The following is a 19,170-nucleotide window of genomic DNA, read 5'->3' as shown; positions in this document are numbered from 1 at the left end:
AGTATTTTGATTCTTATATGGGTGACAGGTACCATGATCACTTGAGATGTAGTGGTTATGGTCCTTAACCTGCCTTGTAAACTGATATTGTGCTATTAGTGTAGGTGTTCTCTACAAAAGACTACTTCACTATATTTCCATTTAAATTGCTTATTAACTTTTTTCACATGATCATGATATAATCTGGCTTAAATAAATATATCAATAGAAAGATTTTTGATATGCAGACTGAATATATTTAACCCTTTATGGATAAACAATTTGCCAAACATCAGAAATTCTAACGAATTTGCCGAACCCTCGGTCTGTAACAGCTAACAGCCACTAAGATGCTGGAGGTGGAAGCGCTCAGTGACGGCCTCTAGGAACCATGCTGTATAGTTGTTGTTCCTAGGGGTCACAGAATGCGGTTGCACACTAAGCCGGAAGTTGTGGAATGGAATGTTAATAAATGGACAGAACACTTTGGTGTTATCGGAATTCTAATATACCGCAGGTAAATCGTTGTTAATATAGCCGCGAGCCACCCTTTGAATTAGTGGCGGACTGACGAGTACCGATCATCTGACATTCTAGTTCCTCTAAGCATATCCGGCCAGGTTGATGGAGGGAGATTTTGTATGGTGCACATTATCCAAAGTGTTTGAAGTCTTTGTAGACAATATGACATATACGGTCAGTGTGAGACCAACACCTTGATAAATAGGCGGTGTCTTGCGAGGTTTATAGAAATGAAAGAGCACCATGCCTGTCATATTAAGCATCATAGGAAATATAAACCTAAGCACCCAGTCTGCCATATGTTTGACATGACTGTCTGAACATGGTAAATCTAGAGAATAATATGCAAATATGAGCTTATTCACACGGCTGTGTATGATTTGACACACAATGGAATTGTGAAAATCTATATATAACAACTGCAGCTTCTGTTCCATTTCTGACTGCTTTGCAGGTATGCCCCTTCTCCGCTCTGCCAGTGACATTCTCCTGTCTGCAACTCGCACCCTTATTGCTAACGCGCCATTGCAGGACTTTTCATGGGCGACTCCTTGGCTTTGGAACAGCCTGCCTACCCCATCACGCTTCCTTAGTCTTCAATTGTTTAAGAAGTCCCTCAAAACACATCTATTCAGAAATGCTTATGGCCTCCCAGAGTAACTGTAACTTATCTGTCTCTTGCTCTCCTAAAGAGACACACTCCACGCACCTCCATTTCTGCTAATTTCCCACCTTATTTGGTTGCTTTCCCACTTGCTACCCTGTTGAGATTTTATATCCCACCTCCTCTAGACTGTAAGCTAGTTTGAGCTCTGTTGTGCCTGTATCATTTTGTAATTCTTGTTTGTTAAATCTCACCCTTTTCACAATATTATAGAGTGCTGTGTAATACCAATAATAATAATGACTTTGTTTTCTAAACACACATCAATATTCAGTTGTAGAGAAGAGCTACTTCTAAAAGTTGGATTCTTAATTAACTAAGATTAGATATACTAATAGAAGGTGAGGATTTTATGAAACATGTGCTATTGATTCCTCTCAAAGACTAATTTTGAAAGCCTGTGCCCCCGCCCCATTTGATCAGTTGGGTGTAGGGTAGCAATATCTACAACTTCCACATCATGCTTCATTTTGTTAATGCTAAAGGAAGTTGCTGCCATGTAGTCCCATGTTGCAGTGAATGGACACACCAAGCTGGAATTGGCACACTTGTGTTATGCATAATATTGATAATGTATTAAAATGTGGAGAAAAGAAGGTACAATTCTTTCCCGCAGCTTCAGCATTTGCACAGGCAAACACGGGTGAGGTTCTGCCGATAAAGACCTCACTTTCAGGTCTTGATCTTACCATATAAACCTCTGCCCAACAGAGATTTTATAGAATATGTAGATATCAGCATCATCAGTTCCACTTATCAAATAAGACGAGAGAAAATGCTAAATAAGCTTATAGCAGTCATAATGCTACTGGTTTTAATCTATTGGGACAACTTTCTACTGATCTACCAACCACCCACATGCACAGCTGTGGCCCTCTCAAGGTTTGCACAGGCAGAGGATGATGTATAGCCTCCTCTCTGATGTTTCCGAAGAATAAGCAGGGTAATAGCAGACATTTGGTATAATTAACTGTGTGCAGTGACCATAAATTATGGTGCTTGGAATGTCAATGTAACTATAAAGTTTCATAAAGGTATGTACATTTGGAATTACTCTTTGATTAAATGATTACAGAACAAGAAGTTACATGTTCTGCCCATCAGCATATAGAAGTGTTATATAGATCTGGCAATTGTAGTTTTGTACTTGTTAAAAAAAATTTTTCCTCGTTGTGGTACTTGCCAGTTGCATGGTCTGCCTCTCAGATGATGCTTGCGGTTGTGAAAGGGGCATGTGAGTGAACATGCATGCTAGAATGAAGGACAGCTAATTAGGACTGCCCATCTTCAGAGTGCTGCTGAAACGCTCTCTTGCTGGCAAAAACAAATCCCTTAAATAACCTCTGTGTGTTAGAAAGCAGTGTTATATTTGTGTATAGTGTCCTAGTGGTTAAACACATGGATATTTGTTTGTGTAGTTTCTATGAATGCATTTAGAATATGTTGCTGTATAAAACTCCACACGTACATACTGACACACAAACTAGTCTTGCAGTTGAGTCATTCTCCCTCTTCTACTACCTGCTACTCAGCTCTGTCAGTATTGGAGGAGAGGGCTAGTACAACATTGTGTTCCTTATTTGTAGTTGGCAGAGTGCTGTCTCTGCAGTCTTGTGGCGGAATCACCTTGCTCTCCTGCTTGGTGCTGCTAATAAAACTGCATTTCACTTGATGTTTACCTGGGCTATTTGTATTGCCTTGAAATCTGTTAGGAAATAAGAATACATTTCTTTTTGTATATCAACCCATCACGTTTCATCTAGATTGTATGTCCATCAATAATTTAGTGGCCAGGCTTTATAAGTTACAGGTGATACTCAAAAATTAGAATATCGTGCAAAAGTTCATTTATTTCAGTAATGCAATGTAAAAGGGGAAACGAATATATGAGAGAGATGCATTACATGCAAAGCAAGATAGTTCAAACCGTGATTTGTCATAAGTGCGATGATTTTGGCTTACAGCTCGTGAAAACCCCAAATCCACAATCTCAGTAAATTAGAATATTACATGCCATCAATAAAACAATGAGTGTACATAGAACAATATCGGACCTCTGAAAAGTATAAGCATGCTTATGGACTCAGTACTTGGTTTGGGCCCCTTTTGCAGCAATTACTGCTTCAATGCGGCGTGGCATGGAAGCTATCAGCCTGTGGCACTGCTGAGGTGTTATGGAAGACCAGGATGCTTCAACAGCGGCCTTCAGCTCTTCTGCATTGTTCGGTCTAATGTCTCTCATATTTCTCTTGGCAATGCCTCATAGAATCTCTATGGGGTTCAGGTCAGGCGAGTTTGCTGGCCAATCACGCACAGTAATCCCACGGTCATTGAACCAGGCTTTGGTGCTTTTGACAAGTGTGGGCAGGTGAGGGCACCTGCTGGAAAATGAGTTCAGCATCCCCATAAAGCTCGTCTGCGGAAGGAAGCATCAAGTGCTCCAAAATCTCCTGGTAGACTGCTGCGTTGACCCTGGACTTAATGAAGCACAGTGGACCTACACCAGCAGATGACATGGCTCCCCAAATCAACACAGATTGTGGAAACTTCACACTGGACTTCAAGCATCTTGCAGTGGGTGCCTCTCCATTCTTCCTCCAGACTCTGGGTCCTTGGTTTCCAAATGAGATGCAAAAGTTGCTCTCATCAGAAAAGAGGACTTTGGACCACTGAGCAACAGACCAGGTCTGTGTTTCTTTAGCCCAGGTAAGATGCTTCTGACATTGTTTATTGTTCAGGAGCGGCTTGACAAGAGGAATACGACATCTGAAGCCCATGTCCAGGATCCGTCTGTGTGTGGTGGGTCTTGATGCACTGACTCCAGCCTCAGTCCACTCCTTGTGAAAGCCCCCAACACATTTGAATGGCCTTTTCCTGACAATCCTCTCCAGGCTGTGGTGATCCCTGCTGCTTGTGCACCTTTTTCTTCCACACTTTTCCCTTCCACATAACTTTCTATTAATGTGCTTTGATACAGCACTTTGGGAACATCCAACTTCCTTCGCAATTACCTTTTGAGGCTTTCCCTCCTTATGGAGGGTGTCACTGATGGTTTTCTGCACAACTGTCAGGTCAGCAGTCTTCCCCATGATTGTGATTCCTTCTGAACCAGACTGAGAGACCATTTAAAGGCTCAGAAACCCTTTGCAGGTGTTATGGCTTACTTGAGCTGATTAGAGTGGGACACTGTGAGCCTAGAATATTGCACTTTTTCACAATATTCTAATTTACTGAGATTGGATTTGGGGTTTTCATGAGCTGTAAGCCATAATCATCGCACTTATGACAAATCACGGCTTGAACTATCTTGCTTTGCGTGTAATGCGTCCATCTCATATATTAGTTTCCCCTTTTATGTTGCATTACTGAAATAAATGAACCTTTGCACAGTATTCAAATTTTTCGAGTATCACCTGTACTTCCCACTGCAAGCCTGGAAAGTCCATGTCACAAACTACTCACCAGGCCTAAATGTTTACTTGCCGTGGGCATTATATTAATATATGTTTTATTTATTAGAGGCAGACAAAAGGCTGATTATCCCCTCCTGTTTTGTTTTTTTTCCTTTTCCACAAAAAATCATTCATTTTAGAATCCATGAACTGTTGCTGCCTCTTCTTAAACAAAGGCTTTCTGTTAAAGAACCTATGATGGATGGTAATCAAACAAAGAGATCACGGAGCAGAAGCTCTAGTATTACAGAAAGGAAATCTGTGAAAAAAAAGAAATCGAGGTCCAGATGTAGAAACAGCAGCAGCAGTCCTTCACCTGTCCGTAAACCGACATCATTAGCCAAATATCACTCACAGTCCCCAGAGTGCCGAAAAAAAGGTGAGTGTAATCATGATCATCCCCAACCAGGCCAGTGACTTCCGCCCATGGGTACATTTTATGGACCTTTTCACCCTATATTTGTTTCTTATGTGTAACTCTGCCTCTTGTATGTTAAATGATTAATTTGTAATTACATAAGAGGATCATTAAAAGGAGTTAATGGAAAATATAGAATTGACATGTTTTTGTGATACTTGTAATAGTGAGAGGAAAACAGATTTTCTTGAATTGGGGCTAACCATGAAATGGTGCTAAAATCACTCAAGGTTTTTTAACAGCCTTTGCAGGTCTCCAGCCTGGTTCAATTAGTATTTTTGTTTCTATTTTCATTATTTTTAATTTAATTTTTGGTAAAAATTTGTATTGAAATTGGACCCTTGTGCTTGAGTTGCCAAACATCCATATTTGGCAGAGGTAGGGCAGTGCACTTGTGGAAACGTTTTTGCCAGGAAATCCAGAAAGTGTTGCATTTATTATTGCAAAATCCTCTCTCTCTCTCTCGCTCTCTCTAGTTGAAAACTTTTCTTTTGCAACATACCAATAGGTCAATAAAAACATTCAATAGAATTAAAATTGTGGGAGAGAGATTTAAGGAAGAAGCCATTGCATTTAACCATCTTTATTTTGTTAATGCATTTTATTTACAATGCATGTACAAAGGTATCCCTAAATATCCCTTTATAGCAGGTGTCCCCAACAAATTGATCTGCATCTAACACAGGTCATGTCATCCAGGAAGTGTCTGCAGTCTCAAAGTAAATTCCTAGTCTTCTAATTCCATAGCAGAATTACTGAGAATTTGCACTTTGCATGCAACCACTAGCGGGCGCTCAACCACTAACCACTCACACCTAACCACTCACATCTGTATTTTGAGACATTGGTTGCGCCTTCTGCTCTTATTTCAGACCGGCGAAAAAAGAAAGGAAGAAAGAGGAGGGCAAGCACGTCGTCTTCTTCATCATCCGGGAGCTCCACATCATCTACATCATCATCTTCGTCCTCATCAAATTCCTCCTCAAATGACTCAAGTGACAGTGACTCAAAGGCTAAACAAAATCGGTGTCAAAAGAAGAAATTAAAGCACAGGAAAGGGAAAAAGGTGAAAAAGAAGAATAAGAAAGTAAAGAAAAGTTCTTCTTCCAAGCTAAAGAAAAAAGAACCCAAAATCAAAACCCAGGAATATCTTCCTGGTCCATCTCCAGATTTATGCCAGATGGTGTCTGTGAAAGACTCTGGTCCAGGTGAGCTGTAGCATGTTAATGACGTTAATGCTTTGCATCTGATGGTATAGAATAAAGTCGAATATTGTCAGGGGTTTTGTTAAACTAGTTCATATATCTGATTTTAAGTGACTAAACTATAGAAGACTGTTCAGCACAAACCTGAGGATTCCTATTAATGCAGAGCACAAAACTTTACTCACAATAAGAAACAGCCAACAAATATAATTTTGAATTATGTTTCTTTTATTATTATTATTATTATTATTTATACAACCCTAACTCTGATCTAATCACTGTGTTCCATTGTTTTCAGCTTTGACTGATCTCCAAAAGACTCGGATTCAAGCAATGAGGCCTATGACTAAGGAAGAGTGGGATGCACGTCAAAGCGTTATCAGGAAAGTCCTTGACCCAGAGACTGGGAGAACGAGGTACGTTCTCACTGCCCTGTAATGGTGGCATTTGTACTACTTCAGTATTGGTACCTGGTGCAAGGAATCTAATTGTAGATCATTGTACTTTTACCTTGCACAAGTGATATCCGGTTTGCACCAGCAGGCACAATTCATAACCCACATTTTATAAGGTCACTTTCAATCTAGTCCGTAAGATCTGTAGAACCATTTAATTGACTGTATGCCTTTGTGATATTTTATTAATTGGGAGTTATATGTTCAAAGTGCAGTAGTGTTTATTGTTTTATTTTGCAGTGTGTGCAGGTTTTCCCAAGAAAACACAGTTTTGACCCACACAGTTTTTAACACCTGCTTTGAAAATTTCTTTTACATGTACGGGTTTCTTGTATTTGCCTTTAAAAGCTGGACATCCCATTTAATGTTTCTGTTTTAACTATAAGGCAGGTTCCATATTTTTGACAAATAATGTGGAAATTTCCCTCACAGGAAATGACCCACTTTTAAAAGCTGAATGGAAAATGTCAGACAGAGGAAAATGTTGTAGGACAAGAACAAGCTTAAAATAGAACAGAGCACAGCGCGCTTGTGGCACATTCTCATTTAAAGGGCAGTTAGCCATGAGGGAGATACACAAGGCCTCATTAAATTCTTTCCTCTGCTCATTTCTCCATCTGAGATCTGATTTCCACATCCATCTCAGAAAGCTTTAATTTCCCTGGATTCCGTTCCTGTATAACCCAAAAAAAACATGAAATCTACAAGAGAGATATACATTATGACATGCTATTGATCATTACAATTTTAATTGTCTATGTAAGTTCAGTTAGTAATTTCACCTGACTATAGCTTGGTTACATGAAAATCTTAATCTGTAAGGAATATTTTTTAACTGATTTATGGGAAGAAAATATAGGAATTATCAAATTAGTAATACGTTTTAAAGTGGTTTGATTTCTGTCCTGATCTAAACTATGTACCCTTGTTTTTACACTTCCTAATGTTTTGTATAATTTCAAGACTGATTAAAGGAGACGGTGAAGTTCTTGAAGAGATTGTGAGCAAAGACCGACACAAGGAGATCAATAAGGTAGGTTTAAGAAAATCTAACTGGGTCAATTTTAGTATTTTTTCCTAGACCAAAGACTGCCATTTGATTAAAAAAAAAAATGAAATAGTCTTACAAAGCCACTTGTTTTATTACATTGATTTGTCTGGGAAGGGACACTCTGTTTCGATGAAAATGAACAGAGCAGCTGTTAACTAGAACTAATGAAGAACAAAATGCCCTTTGATCAGAAGATCTGGGGTGGGTGGGAATCACCTAACTCTATAAGGAGTGAAGAATGATTTGTCAACTTTGTTTCTTGTTGGTTTAATGAGTTGGTTTACAAGTACAAAAATATAGGGCTTCTTGGACATTGCTGCTATGTCCCGACAAGGCAGATTGCTTGCAGCTCCACCCTCAATGCATTTTGTTACTTGATAAAATTAAACAATTAATAACATTTGTCTTTGAAAACATTCTTACTTCACAATTCTTTTTCACACCAGCCTAAGCTTGCATAGTACTGTGTGTATGTGTATGTATGTGTGTGTATATATATATATATATATATAAGCACATTCTATTTCAACACTTAAAGGGACACTATAGTCACCAGAACAACTACAGCTTATTGTATTTGTTCTTGTGAGTATAATCATTGCCTTCAGGCTTTTTGTGGTAAACTTTGTATTTTCAGAGAAAATGCAGTGTTTACTTTACAGCCTAGTGATAACTCCACTGGCCACTCCTGAGATGGCTACTAGAGGTGCTTCCTGGGGCAGTGCTGAACAGTGTCTCCACCCTCTGCATGGAAATACTGAACTTTACTCATAGAGATGCATTGATTCAATGCATCTCTATGAGCAAATGCTTATTGGCCAGGGCTGTGTTTGCCTTGTGCTGACTCTGCCCCTGATCTGCCTCCTTGAAAAGCTCAGCTGATCCAATGCTTTCCTATGTGAAAGCATTGTGATTGGCTCAGTTCAACACTTCTGATGATGTCAACCAAGCAGGCAGATCAGAGGCAGAGCCAGCAGCAGCAGACTTGAATAAAAGTAAGATGTTACTATAATTAGGGCGGCAAGGGGTCTAGATGGTGTTAACACTATAGGGTCACGAATACATGTTTGTGTTCCTGACCCTTTAGTGCTCCTTTAAGGGTCATCATCCTATAAATACATATGAGGATTCAGCATGCTAAGTATGCTGACGCTGGGTGTGAGTCTGTGAGAAGCATGGGATTGGTGGCTTACAGCAACGGCCGTGTATGTGCCTTATATCCTCAGTGTTTCTCTGTGAGAAGTATGGGATTGGTGGCTTACAGCAACGGCCGTGTATGTGCCTTATACCCTCAGTGTTTCTCTGTGAGAAGTATGGGATTGGTGGCTTACAGCAACGGCCGTGTATGTGCCTTATACCCTCAGTGTTTCTCTGTGAGAAGCATGGGATTGGACAATGGTCATCCATCTTGATGAACTTAGCAAGGGTGGGTCGGAAAGTAATTTGTAGTCTGTTTCAGCTCCAGATCCGAGGTAAATCAAAACAGATTAAGGAATAATTAGAATTTAAACAATAATTTTTATTTTTTTACACTTACTGTAAATGTATTTTTCCTTGGGATTAGAGGCAGTGCACAGGAACAGAGATATCCTCCACCATGTCTTAGCAGGAAAAGGCAGGCTGCACACTAGAAATGTAAAACTTATACTCCTTCCCACAAGGTATAAAACCAACTCTGAAACCCCAGAAAATGCACAATCCACGAAACTGCAAAAAAAACAAGTATTAAACTGAGGAAAATATGTGCCCTTCCTCCAATCTTAATGAAAAAGAAGTTTAAAGTAAGTTATCCCCCCCCCCTTTCCAGATTAGAGGCAGTGCACAACAATAGGGATAAACAAGCAATGCACATCGGCAGGTAGACATTTTATCATAGCTTGAAGCACCCTGCCCCCCAAAACAGAATCCTCAAACTCCTGTATGTCTAACTTAGTATTTTGAGAAAGTGTGAATGGAAGACAAGGTAGCCGCCTACCAATTGAGCCAGAGTTGCCAATGCCTTAGATGCCAAGAATTTAGCATGTGCCTTTGTGAAATGAGCCTTTAAATGAAGTAGAGGAGTAACTTAGAGGACCTGTAGGAAAGCAAGATGGCTTCTTTAACCCATCTTGCCAATGAGCCATTGAATGCCAAGATATCTTCTTTTGACCCTGCTAGAGAACAAACAGCCTGTCAGAACAAAGAAAAAGCCTTGGTTATTCCAAATAACACTGAAGTGTGCTTAAAGGGTCTGGGTGCCAACTCCCACTACTCCTAACCCTGCAAGTGTAATTATTGCAGTTTTTTATAAACTGCAATAATTACATTGCAGGGTTAACTCCACCTCTAGTGGCTGTCTACTAGACAGCCACTAGAGGTCACTTCCTGATTTCTAGCAAAGATTTTCCTTGCTAGAGCGTCGCTGGATGTCCTCGCGCTGTGTGAGGACATATAGCGTCGCTCATTTCCCCATAGGAAAGCATTAAAAAAATATTTTTCAATGCTTTCCTATGGGGAGCGCTAATGCGCATGCGCATTAGGTCTCCCCGGCCGGTGGGCGGGATCGGTCTCGCCCACCGGCCGACGGAATCAGGGGGTGGAGGGGCGCGGAGGAGGAGACAGCAACGAGGGACATCGTCACTGCCTCAGGTAAGTGACTGAAGGGGTTTTTACCCCTTCAGTAACCGGGGATTGGGAGGGAGAGGAAGCCTCCAGTGCCAGGAAAACGGATTGTTTTCCTGGCACTGGAGTTTCCCTTTAACATATAGGCTATGAAATTTACTTTCCTTACTGTTCTGAGGATTCTGACAGAATGTTGGAAGCACAATTTCCTGATTCATATTAATCACAAAAGAAAACCTGAGGGAGAAAAGAAAGTTCAAAATGACTTTATCAATATGAAAAACCGATAGGGAGGATGAGCTGTAAAAGGCGGAAGTTCCCCAAACCGCTTTGTTGGCGTAACGGCAACCAGAAAGACTGTTGTCCCAGGTAAGGATGTTGAGATTGCGTCCTCTAAGAGTTCAAAAGGGGATTCACAAAGTGCTGAAAGGACCAAAGATCCCATGGAGGCACCATTTCTCTGATAGTTGGGAGGAGATGAAAAAGCCGGAGATCAGTGGATCTGAGAAGTCTTTAATGGTATAGATACGAATAGCAGAAATGTGAACTAGCAAAGATGTTGGATGTACACCCTTAGCAAAACATAATTATAGACATCTTATTAAAAACAGAAGTTGATAGAACATTTTTGTGGACTCTTTCGTGGAGGCAATCAGAATGTCTAACTTCTGAACTTAAGTCTTTTGAACTGAGAATCTTCCGTTCATATATCATGCTGTGAGATTGAACGTCCTATGAGTCAGCAGAGGAACTAGGTTGCGATCCAAGACGGCTAGTGAAATTGGCAGATGCCAGAAGTTTCCTTTTTGAGAGGTTTATTGAGAACTAGCTGCTCTGAGACTAGAAGTTAGGAATCACAATAATTCTTGCTCTTTTATTTCCCAAATAATTTACTGCAAAATAACTGGAGAGAAAATGTAGGTCAGATGAACAATCCTCAGGAATTGCTAGGGCAACCACATAGTCTGGATTTTCTGATTGGTTGATAGAGACAAATCTTTGGATATTCCTGTATATTGTTAAAGACATCAGATCTAATTCTGGAGTTCTAAATCTCAATACTATTGCTTTGAAAAGTTTGATGGGAGAGAGAAAAACCTTCTTGCTTCAAATGAGTCCTGTTCAGAACATATGCAAAACAATATTGGTTCATCCTTAGATAGAACTGCAGATAAAGAGAGAGAAGGTGACTTCTGACGAGAGCATCACACTGGAACACACCGTTGCTAGATATGCGACTGGTTGCGTTGTCAATAGAATATGGATGAGAAGTCCCTGTAGGTCTTTCCTGAACATAGGGCAACCCACCAGGTTGTCTTGAGTTCTGGGGAATTAGATGACTTCCACCAATCCTGAAGAGTTCATAGAGCTCCTTAACTGAAAGATTAGGCGTCCATGGTGAATATAAAGAATTTTACAATCTGATTGAAAGACCGTCTGTGAGAAATCTACCACTAATAGAAACTCTCTATTATGGATGGCCAAATTTTCAGCAAGAGGTCCAGCGAAGAGGTTAAGTGGCCCCATTCTGCCAGAATATTTCTTTGTCGCCACATCATCTATGCCTTGGTCCAGCCTGGAATTGAAGTGGTAAAGAGGCACAGCAACCTCATTGCTTCTCTTACAGAACAAAAATTTAATTTGAAGAACCATAATGGACTTCAATATATTCATTATATTTTCTGCTGGAAGAAAATCTTTTATTTGAGCGGAGTTTAGATGAAACTCAATAATGGAATCCATCTGGTGGGAACCAATTGCAATTTCTCTTGATTTAAAATCCAGTCATGTGAACTTAGGCCAACAGAGGCTGTTTCAATGTTTTTGATAAGCTGTTTTGGATTGAATGACTTCTTCAGATCTAGAATGGTTCTGAACGATCCGACTGGCTTATGAACTAGAAACGGCCACGAGTAGGTTCCTGACAATTATTCTGCGGGGTGGTTCTTTGAACTTCTGCAAACAGAGTTGAAGCAACTTTGGGTGAGTGAACTTAAAAGCATACAAAATGTCTTGGAGTAAGATCATTAAACTCTATTATAATAGCGAGGACCGAATTGTCTCTGGTTAGTTTCTTCCCCTGGAAAATGAAGGCAAGAAGTTTTCCTTCAGCTTTGGTGTCAAAACCAGTGATCTTTAGTTTTACCAGCAAAATTTCCTTTTTTCCTTATTTGTGTTCACTTGGTTGTCTCCAATTTCTTCTTGTCTGAGGCCTGCGAAACAAATCTCTATATTAATACTTGTTTATTTTTCTTTTTTTGTCTTCCAGTAAGGCCTTTATTACCTCAGACATCTTTAAAAGATTGTCTAGTTGAGATGCAAACAGTATTCCATGTTCAAAATGTAAGTCACACAACCAATTTATGAGCCAGACTGCTTGGACGTGCTAGATTTGGCTAATAGAAGAATCCAAAAGGAAATCTGAAGCCATTCTGATGATTATCTAGAAGCCTTACGAGATCTTCTTTGGATTCTCCCATATAGATTTTTCTAGGGAATCTAGACAAAAATTTTGTCTTCTCTACAGATATTCTTGCTTACAAGAAGATGAACAAGAAGAGGAGGCTTTTGAACTAGAATCTAACTTTCCAGTGCTTCCTTTTATTGCTTTATTAGGAATTCAAAATACATGTATAGCCGTACTTAGGATTAAATCTACGAGTCGGCAATTTCTTATTATTATTCATTTTGTATTATAACCCATGGCAAGGCTCTTTATAGGCACATGCCTCTTACTTCTATCACATATGTAATAATAACATCCCCCCATTATGGGAAGAATTATTTAGATGAAGAATTTAAGTATAAGAATTATTTTCAGCACTTATAGTAAAAACATATGGGAGTTTGTTTATAAAATACATGCTATCTTATTTCTCTCTTTATGATTGAGAAACGAACATCTATCATAGATACATATATTGCCGATAGTCAGTAAAGATGTGATATATTTCACTGCTTTAATTATTTCACTTCTTTTCAAATAACAAGGCTTCACACGATAATTTTCAAGCGTGGATATGGCTCGAATAACAGCCTTCCAATCTCTCGGACTGATCATTTAGATCATTAAGGGTTAAAATCCCTCTCTAATATGTGTTTTAGGGTTAACTTTGGCTAACCTATTACATCATCGACAAGCATGATTCTAATTGGCTAACAAGATGATGACGATTTTTGAACTTACCAATCAGTACTGTCATTCCACTTTATAACTTTGGTTATCTCCCGCACATCGGTTCCCCTCTGAATTGTGGGTGCAACGCGCGTGTCAGGGGCACTTGATGATCCAGAGCATTCACATTCACTTTATTATGAATTGATCTTTTTCTCGGATCTCAAGTTTGTTTTACCGCTACTGTTTTTTTGTTGGGGAATTGGGCTATTTATATCCTTATTTTATATTTAGCCATCCCTTTACACAGTGTGTTTTCACAAGTTAGAAATTGATATTTATCTGTCCCCACAACAATTGCGGTCTTACACATTTTTCTATCCACAGAGGCTGTATTTTGTGCTCTCTGCAGCAGTGCTCTTTAGACCTTATAACCATACATATAGCGTACTGGCAGATATATTCTAGGCAAATTGCAAAACACTCGTTTTGCACATAGCATTAGATAAAGGTCTCTCCAAACTTTTGAACAGGACCTTTTTATTTACATTCATAGTTGCCAGTTCTTTTTTGATACCGCTTTATCAGAGAAGCTTGTTTAAATATCTTTCTTTCTTTGTTAGCTGCTACAGTTTTGCTACATTGTATTCTAACTATGGACTTGTTACATTACTATACGGAGATATTAACCTTATTATCTGCATAGTAAGCGTTACGTTCTCAGCACCCGTGGATTGCAAAACTTCATTTTGCACACATTATCAGGTGAAGGTTTCTGAAAACCTTTGAACAGAACCTTCCAACTATCATATATATTTCAGTTACAATTAGTTCACTTTTCTGTATGATTTGTGTTCAGGACCTCTTATTTAACTGTATATACTTTAGTTATCAACCAGTTTACTGTTTTGTATATACTTTAGTTCATTAACAACTTTTACTGTTCTACTTTTGGTGTATTACTATGTACACACATTTCTGTAGCTAGTGTCAATCACTAGCCACTGTGGACTGCTAAACGAACCTGGGCAGATACCACCAGACAAGATTTCTAAATACTTCAAAATAGGATCTATCTTAGCCCTGTACTACTATCTATTTAAGTTTACAGGGTTCCTCCACATATTTTCCTATTTTGACAAGTTACCAACTATGAAATTGTATATACCTTAGTTTATTATTCCTATTTAGGATACTCACATTAGATTTTAGTATATTATTAAAAGTTACATTTTAACTATTTAGGACACTCATTTTTTCTTTCAATATGAATTTTAAATACTGGCTCAGGAAGCAGAGCTGACTGCGCTTATTGAATGGCAGCAGCCCTAATGTCCAAAAATAGTCTGCTGCAAATTGTTCTTGAACCATGATAAAAACATTTTCTCTTTTAAGCTTACTCAGATGCTTCTCTGGAACAGATGCTTCAATTTCTTTTGTATCCGTATGGCATTGGCTGGTAGCACACAGAACACATCAAACTCTTTGATTTTGACATACATTAATCTTTATCTGCAGTCTCAAGATTAGCCATACTAAAGGAAACCAACTATTTTTTTCCTAAACTAAGGGAATAAAAGGCAAATGGATCATAAAGGTAAAAGCAAAGTGTCCAACTCAAATGGCCTCTTGGTGTACCTGAGGGCTACTGTGAGCACACAGCAAACAGGTAGTTGCAACTGGGAATAAACAACCCCCATAGCGTTGGAAAAATTTAATTTTTAGATCACTTTACCCATAGGGCACTACAATCTCCCAGTAGAGCGCATCGCAACCTGTGCGTGCGTTCCACTGCCAGAGCATCCCAACATGTTTGTGCAATGCACCATAGCCATTTCTAGCACGGATGTAGGCGGAACTTATAAAGGAGTGGAACGCAGGCACCCGACATGCATTCCAACGCTGAAGAAAAGAGGAGGGAAGAAACAGGCCCACCTAGAGTTCTTCTTCCCTGTAAGAGAGGAATCCTCCTCGGCCTCAAGCGCCTCACCTCACCCCTGGAGAACATAAAAATGTGAATGCCTATCTATCCTGCAAATGGAGATAGAATACTGTGGTTTCTTTGGGGGTTTTATAACCTGTGGGAAGGAGTATTATGAGGAGCTTAACGTTTACATTTGTAGTGGGCAGCCTGCCTTTTCCTGTCAAGACATGGTGCATAGTCAGTCCTCTTGTTGTGCACTGCTTTTAAACTGGAGGGAAAAATATACATTTACTCATTTAAATATATAGGCTTAAACACTAAAGTGATAATTGCTGGGTGTGGTGACATTCTGTCATCAAACTAGCATGGTGACCAGGGGTCATGTGATCAAGTTCATGTAGATCTTTCTTACAGGGGATAAGCTTTACTTTGATATGGTAATTGATATGGTAATTTACAAGTCAGGAAAGAGAACCACTCCCCCCACTATCCTCATTCCTCTCTGTTCCTTCTTGGCTGTGCTACTGAGCAGATGTGCAGACGCCATGTGCTATCTTGGTGAACCATGTTATACTCTATTGCTTCCTTTTCTTCCTTGGTGGATGTGATGTTGGACTTGCAGCAGTGAGCCATTACTAGATGTGAAGGCCTAACCGTGGGTGAGATCAAACGTGTGGGGAAGGGGATTACTATATAGATAGATTTAAAAGGGTTGTTGCTCCGTGGGTCTGGGCTGTGTGTTTGTGATACATTTATAGTATTGTGTTGTTGTCTTCTAAATAAATACCTTTTAATGTAGACGAACCTTGTGTAATATTTATATTAATTTGGTGATACACCACACTGGGAATTCAAGCAGGTTTCAAAATGTAGGCCAAAATAGCTTGAGTAAAAGTCAATTAAATTATTTGTTTAAATTTGAAATTCACGAGGGGGCGGAGCCTGGCAGCCAAGATGGACAGACTTGCTGTCCTTTAGCTCCAGCACGATCCAGCACAAAGAACCCTACAACTACAAAACCCCACGCGGGTCACAGCAAACCAACCACGGAGGACTGACCGGTAAAGAGTGGGAACAAAACGACACTGGGAAATCTGTGCCGACAGCAAAGAAACCGAGGCATATGGCTGTGAGGCCTAGCATGTGTGGTGACCTGATGCCTGGGGGAGGTGGACGATTTACCGACATGGGGTTCGCTCCACACGACAAACCTCCTGCCGACCCGCTCCCCCCCCCCTCTGGACCGGCGGGGGATATCCCGGTCCCCACTGGGGAAGCCTTGCCTACAAGAGGGGCATCTCCCGATGCATCGACTGCCGCATGGCGCGCCTAAGATGGCTGCCGAGCCTCAATGCACGACCCTCTCGGAGAGGCCTGGAGAGCAAACTTCAAGAACAAATTTGATATGGTGTGCCAAGCCTTCTGGGAACGCATCCATCAACGTACCCAGGATACCGTTCTGCCTGCAGATCCAGGGATCCCAGCTCCTACCTTGGAGGGCCGACGCGAGTCTAGGTCAGGTACTTGCAAGAAGGGGAAGCCCACCAACCGCATACGCAGCCTACAGTACCCTCACAACCCGAAGATACCTCGGGCGAGCAACCCAGAAAAAAGGAGACGAAAGCTCCCGACGCAAACAGGGAAGACTCTTCCTGGTGCACAGAAACCGGAGAGAGCCAAGCTCCGACGCTGCGGCCCATACCCAGCCACCAAACCGCAATACGATACCGGGCCCCACCAAGAAACCAGTGAACTCATGCCTTCCAAGGTCGACAGGTCCCTTGGGGTCAAGCTTTATATTAAGGGCTTGGGATAAATTGACTTGCTGATCCACCATAAGCAATAACTTTGCTAGCCTAGTTTCTCCCTCTGCTCGATTTATTGTGGGGGTGCAACCCAGTGGTTATTTTATTCCATCCTGCATCTTATCTAACCGTATAATGCATTAATTTATGTTTTACTTTATTTAGCCCATGTGAGTAAAATCCATGGCGTCCAAGCAAAGTTAATGTTCCTTACATGTTATACCTATCGTGCCTGATAAATTGCATGATTTTAAATTACCTACTAAATCCCATTTAAGCATCCTCAGGCATCATCCTGTTTACTTACAAAAAATGTGCAGAACAATCCCATGAATACTCTAATGTTAAATGCAAATGTTTAAAAAAAAAAAAGAAAAAAAGTGCTGTGAAGCTGACATATTATGTACGCTATTAGATAATCTTTTGTGATGCCCAGCGCAATGTCTCTGTTAATGTGTATATCCTGCGAAGCACTACAAAAATAGAGAATAAAAAAAAAAATAGAATTAAAAAAAAAATAATTGAAATTCACAACAATTTTCCCTTTTATTAAAATATTACAATCAGGGTTATTCATTAAAGTGTGATAGGCAGTGGGCTATGTTATTAAACAGCTAGTTATTTGACCTGTTTTAATAGCATGGCTGATCATTTCCTGTTACTATTTAACACTTGTTTTCCCTTTTTATTACAGCAAGCTACACAAAACGATGGTCTTGCATTCCAAATGAGATCTGGGTTGATCTAGCGTCTGGGATTTCAGTAATGTCTTCTGGAGGATATGTCAAGCATGTGGTTTTGGTGCACCTGTTTGAATGCAGTGGACTGATATATATTGACTTAAAGGAACACTAATGTCTATTTACGGTTTAAACCGTTTAATTTGTGGGGCAAATTGCACTCTACATTTAGTTTTCCTATATTTCATACGTGTGATACATTTCCAGTAAGAGGTGAAAACTGAATGGAAGACATGGCCTCATTTAAAATCATAGTTAAGCCTCCTGGTACTCCTGCTTTAAACTATTGGTTTGTATGTTTGTGCTCTATTGTGGTGTGACAAAAACAGGCTTAAAGGCACACTCTGGGTTGGATCAGACATTTTTTTAATGGTTTATATAAACGGAGTTAAAAACAAAAAACACTGTGTCCGCTTTTGCTTCCAATTTCCATACTGTGCAGCATCTGAAGTGAGCTTTCATCAAACCAAGAAGAGTGAGTGATGCTCACTTATCTCTACACTGATACCGGAGAAACTGACGGAAGCCAAGCACAGAGAGATGGACACAGGTTTCTTCAGGAAGGAAGAGATTCTTTATTCGGTTCACCGATCGGGACTCAGAGGGACTAATGTCACCAAAATACAACAGGTTCTGAGCCCCGGACAATAGTGCAGGCTCCTTATATAGGCACATAACTCCTCCCATATTAAGCTCCACCCGCACATTCTCTTAACCAATCAAAACAAATAAGAATTAACTTCCTGCTTGACCGCATGGCTTGTCCAGCACAATGGAGGAGGGGAATACTACATCCTGTATTCTCGCACATGCTCCGTACACTACTGATCGTATCTTGCCACGTGCAACCAACCGACCGATACGTCAGCATATGCACGTACACATGCCACGTGGTAATCTCGGCCTACTAAATTTATTTTTACCGAGATTCCACCACATTCCCCCCTTTGATGCCTCTTGATATTTCACAATTACTTGAGGCATCACTTAACCTTGGTTTGCATACACCTCAGGTTACCATGAACCAGACCAGACTTTTCCTATGATGTGAATCCCTCAACACTCCTCTTCCTGCATTGGTTCTCCCTGATCTAGAGCCTCATATTTATATATGGCCATTATCTGTGCTGCAGCCTTCCTTTCTGCTATATTTTCTATCAGGCTTTGCACAGACCTAACCACTAAGGGAATAAGACATGGCAGGAGTAAACACAACATTAAAATCAGTATGACTCCGCC

At 40.2% G+C, this 19,170-nt stretch overlaps 1 protein-coding gene across 2 annotated transcripts; it reads left to right on the top strand.

Moving 5' to 3' along the window:
• Positions 1 to 411: 411 nt before the first annotated feature.
• ARL6IP4 (ADP ribosylation factor like GTPase 6 interacting protein 4) lies at positions 412 to 18,404 on the top strand. Of its 2 annotated transcripts, none has more exons than XM_063457014.1 (6): positions 412 to 496; positions 4,808 to 4,996; positions 5,908 to 6,243; positions 6,539 to 6,656; positions 7,659 to 7,728; positions 17,886 to 18,404. In XM_063457014.1, exons 2-6 carry the CDS (start codon positions 4,813 to 4,815, stop codon positions 17,937 to 17,939), a joined length of 762 nt encoding a protein of 253 aa, XP_063313084.1. In that variant the 5' UTR covers positions 412 to 496; positions 4,808 to 4,812; the 3' UTR covers positions 17,940 to 18,404. The 2 variants fall into 2 exon arrangements, with proteins under 2 accessions (XP_063313084.1, XP_063313085.1); XM_063457015.1 differs by having other exon boundaries at positions 415 to 496; positions 4,758 to 4,996.
• The last annotated feature ends 766 nt before the right edge of the window (positions 18,405 to 19,170 follow it).

This window comes from Pelobates fuscus, chromosome 5, assembly GCF_036172605.1.
Source record: "Pelobates fuscus isolate aPelFus1 chromosome 5, aPelFus1.pri, whole genome shotgun sequence".
Taxonomy (NCBI): Eukaryota; Metazoa; Chordata; class Amphibia; order Anura; family Pelobatidae; genus Pelobates; species Pelobates fuscus.
This window is presented reverse-complemented; position numbering and strand designations above follow the sequence as displayed.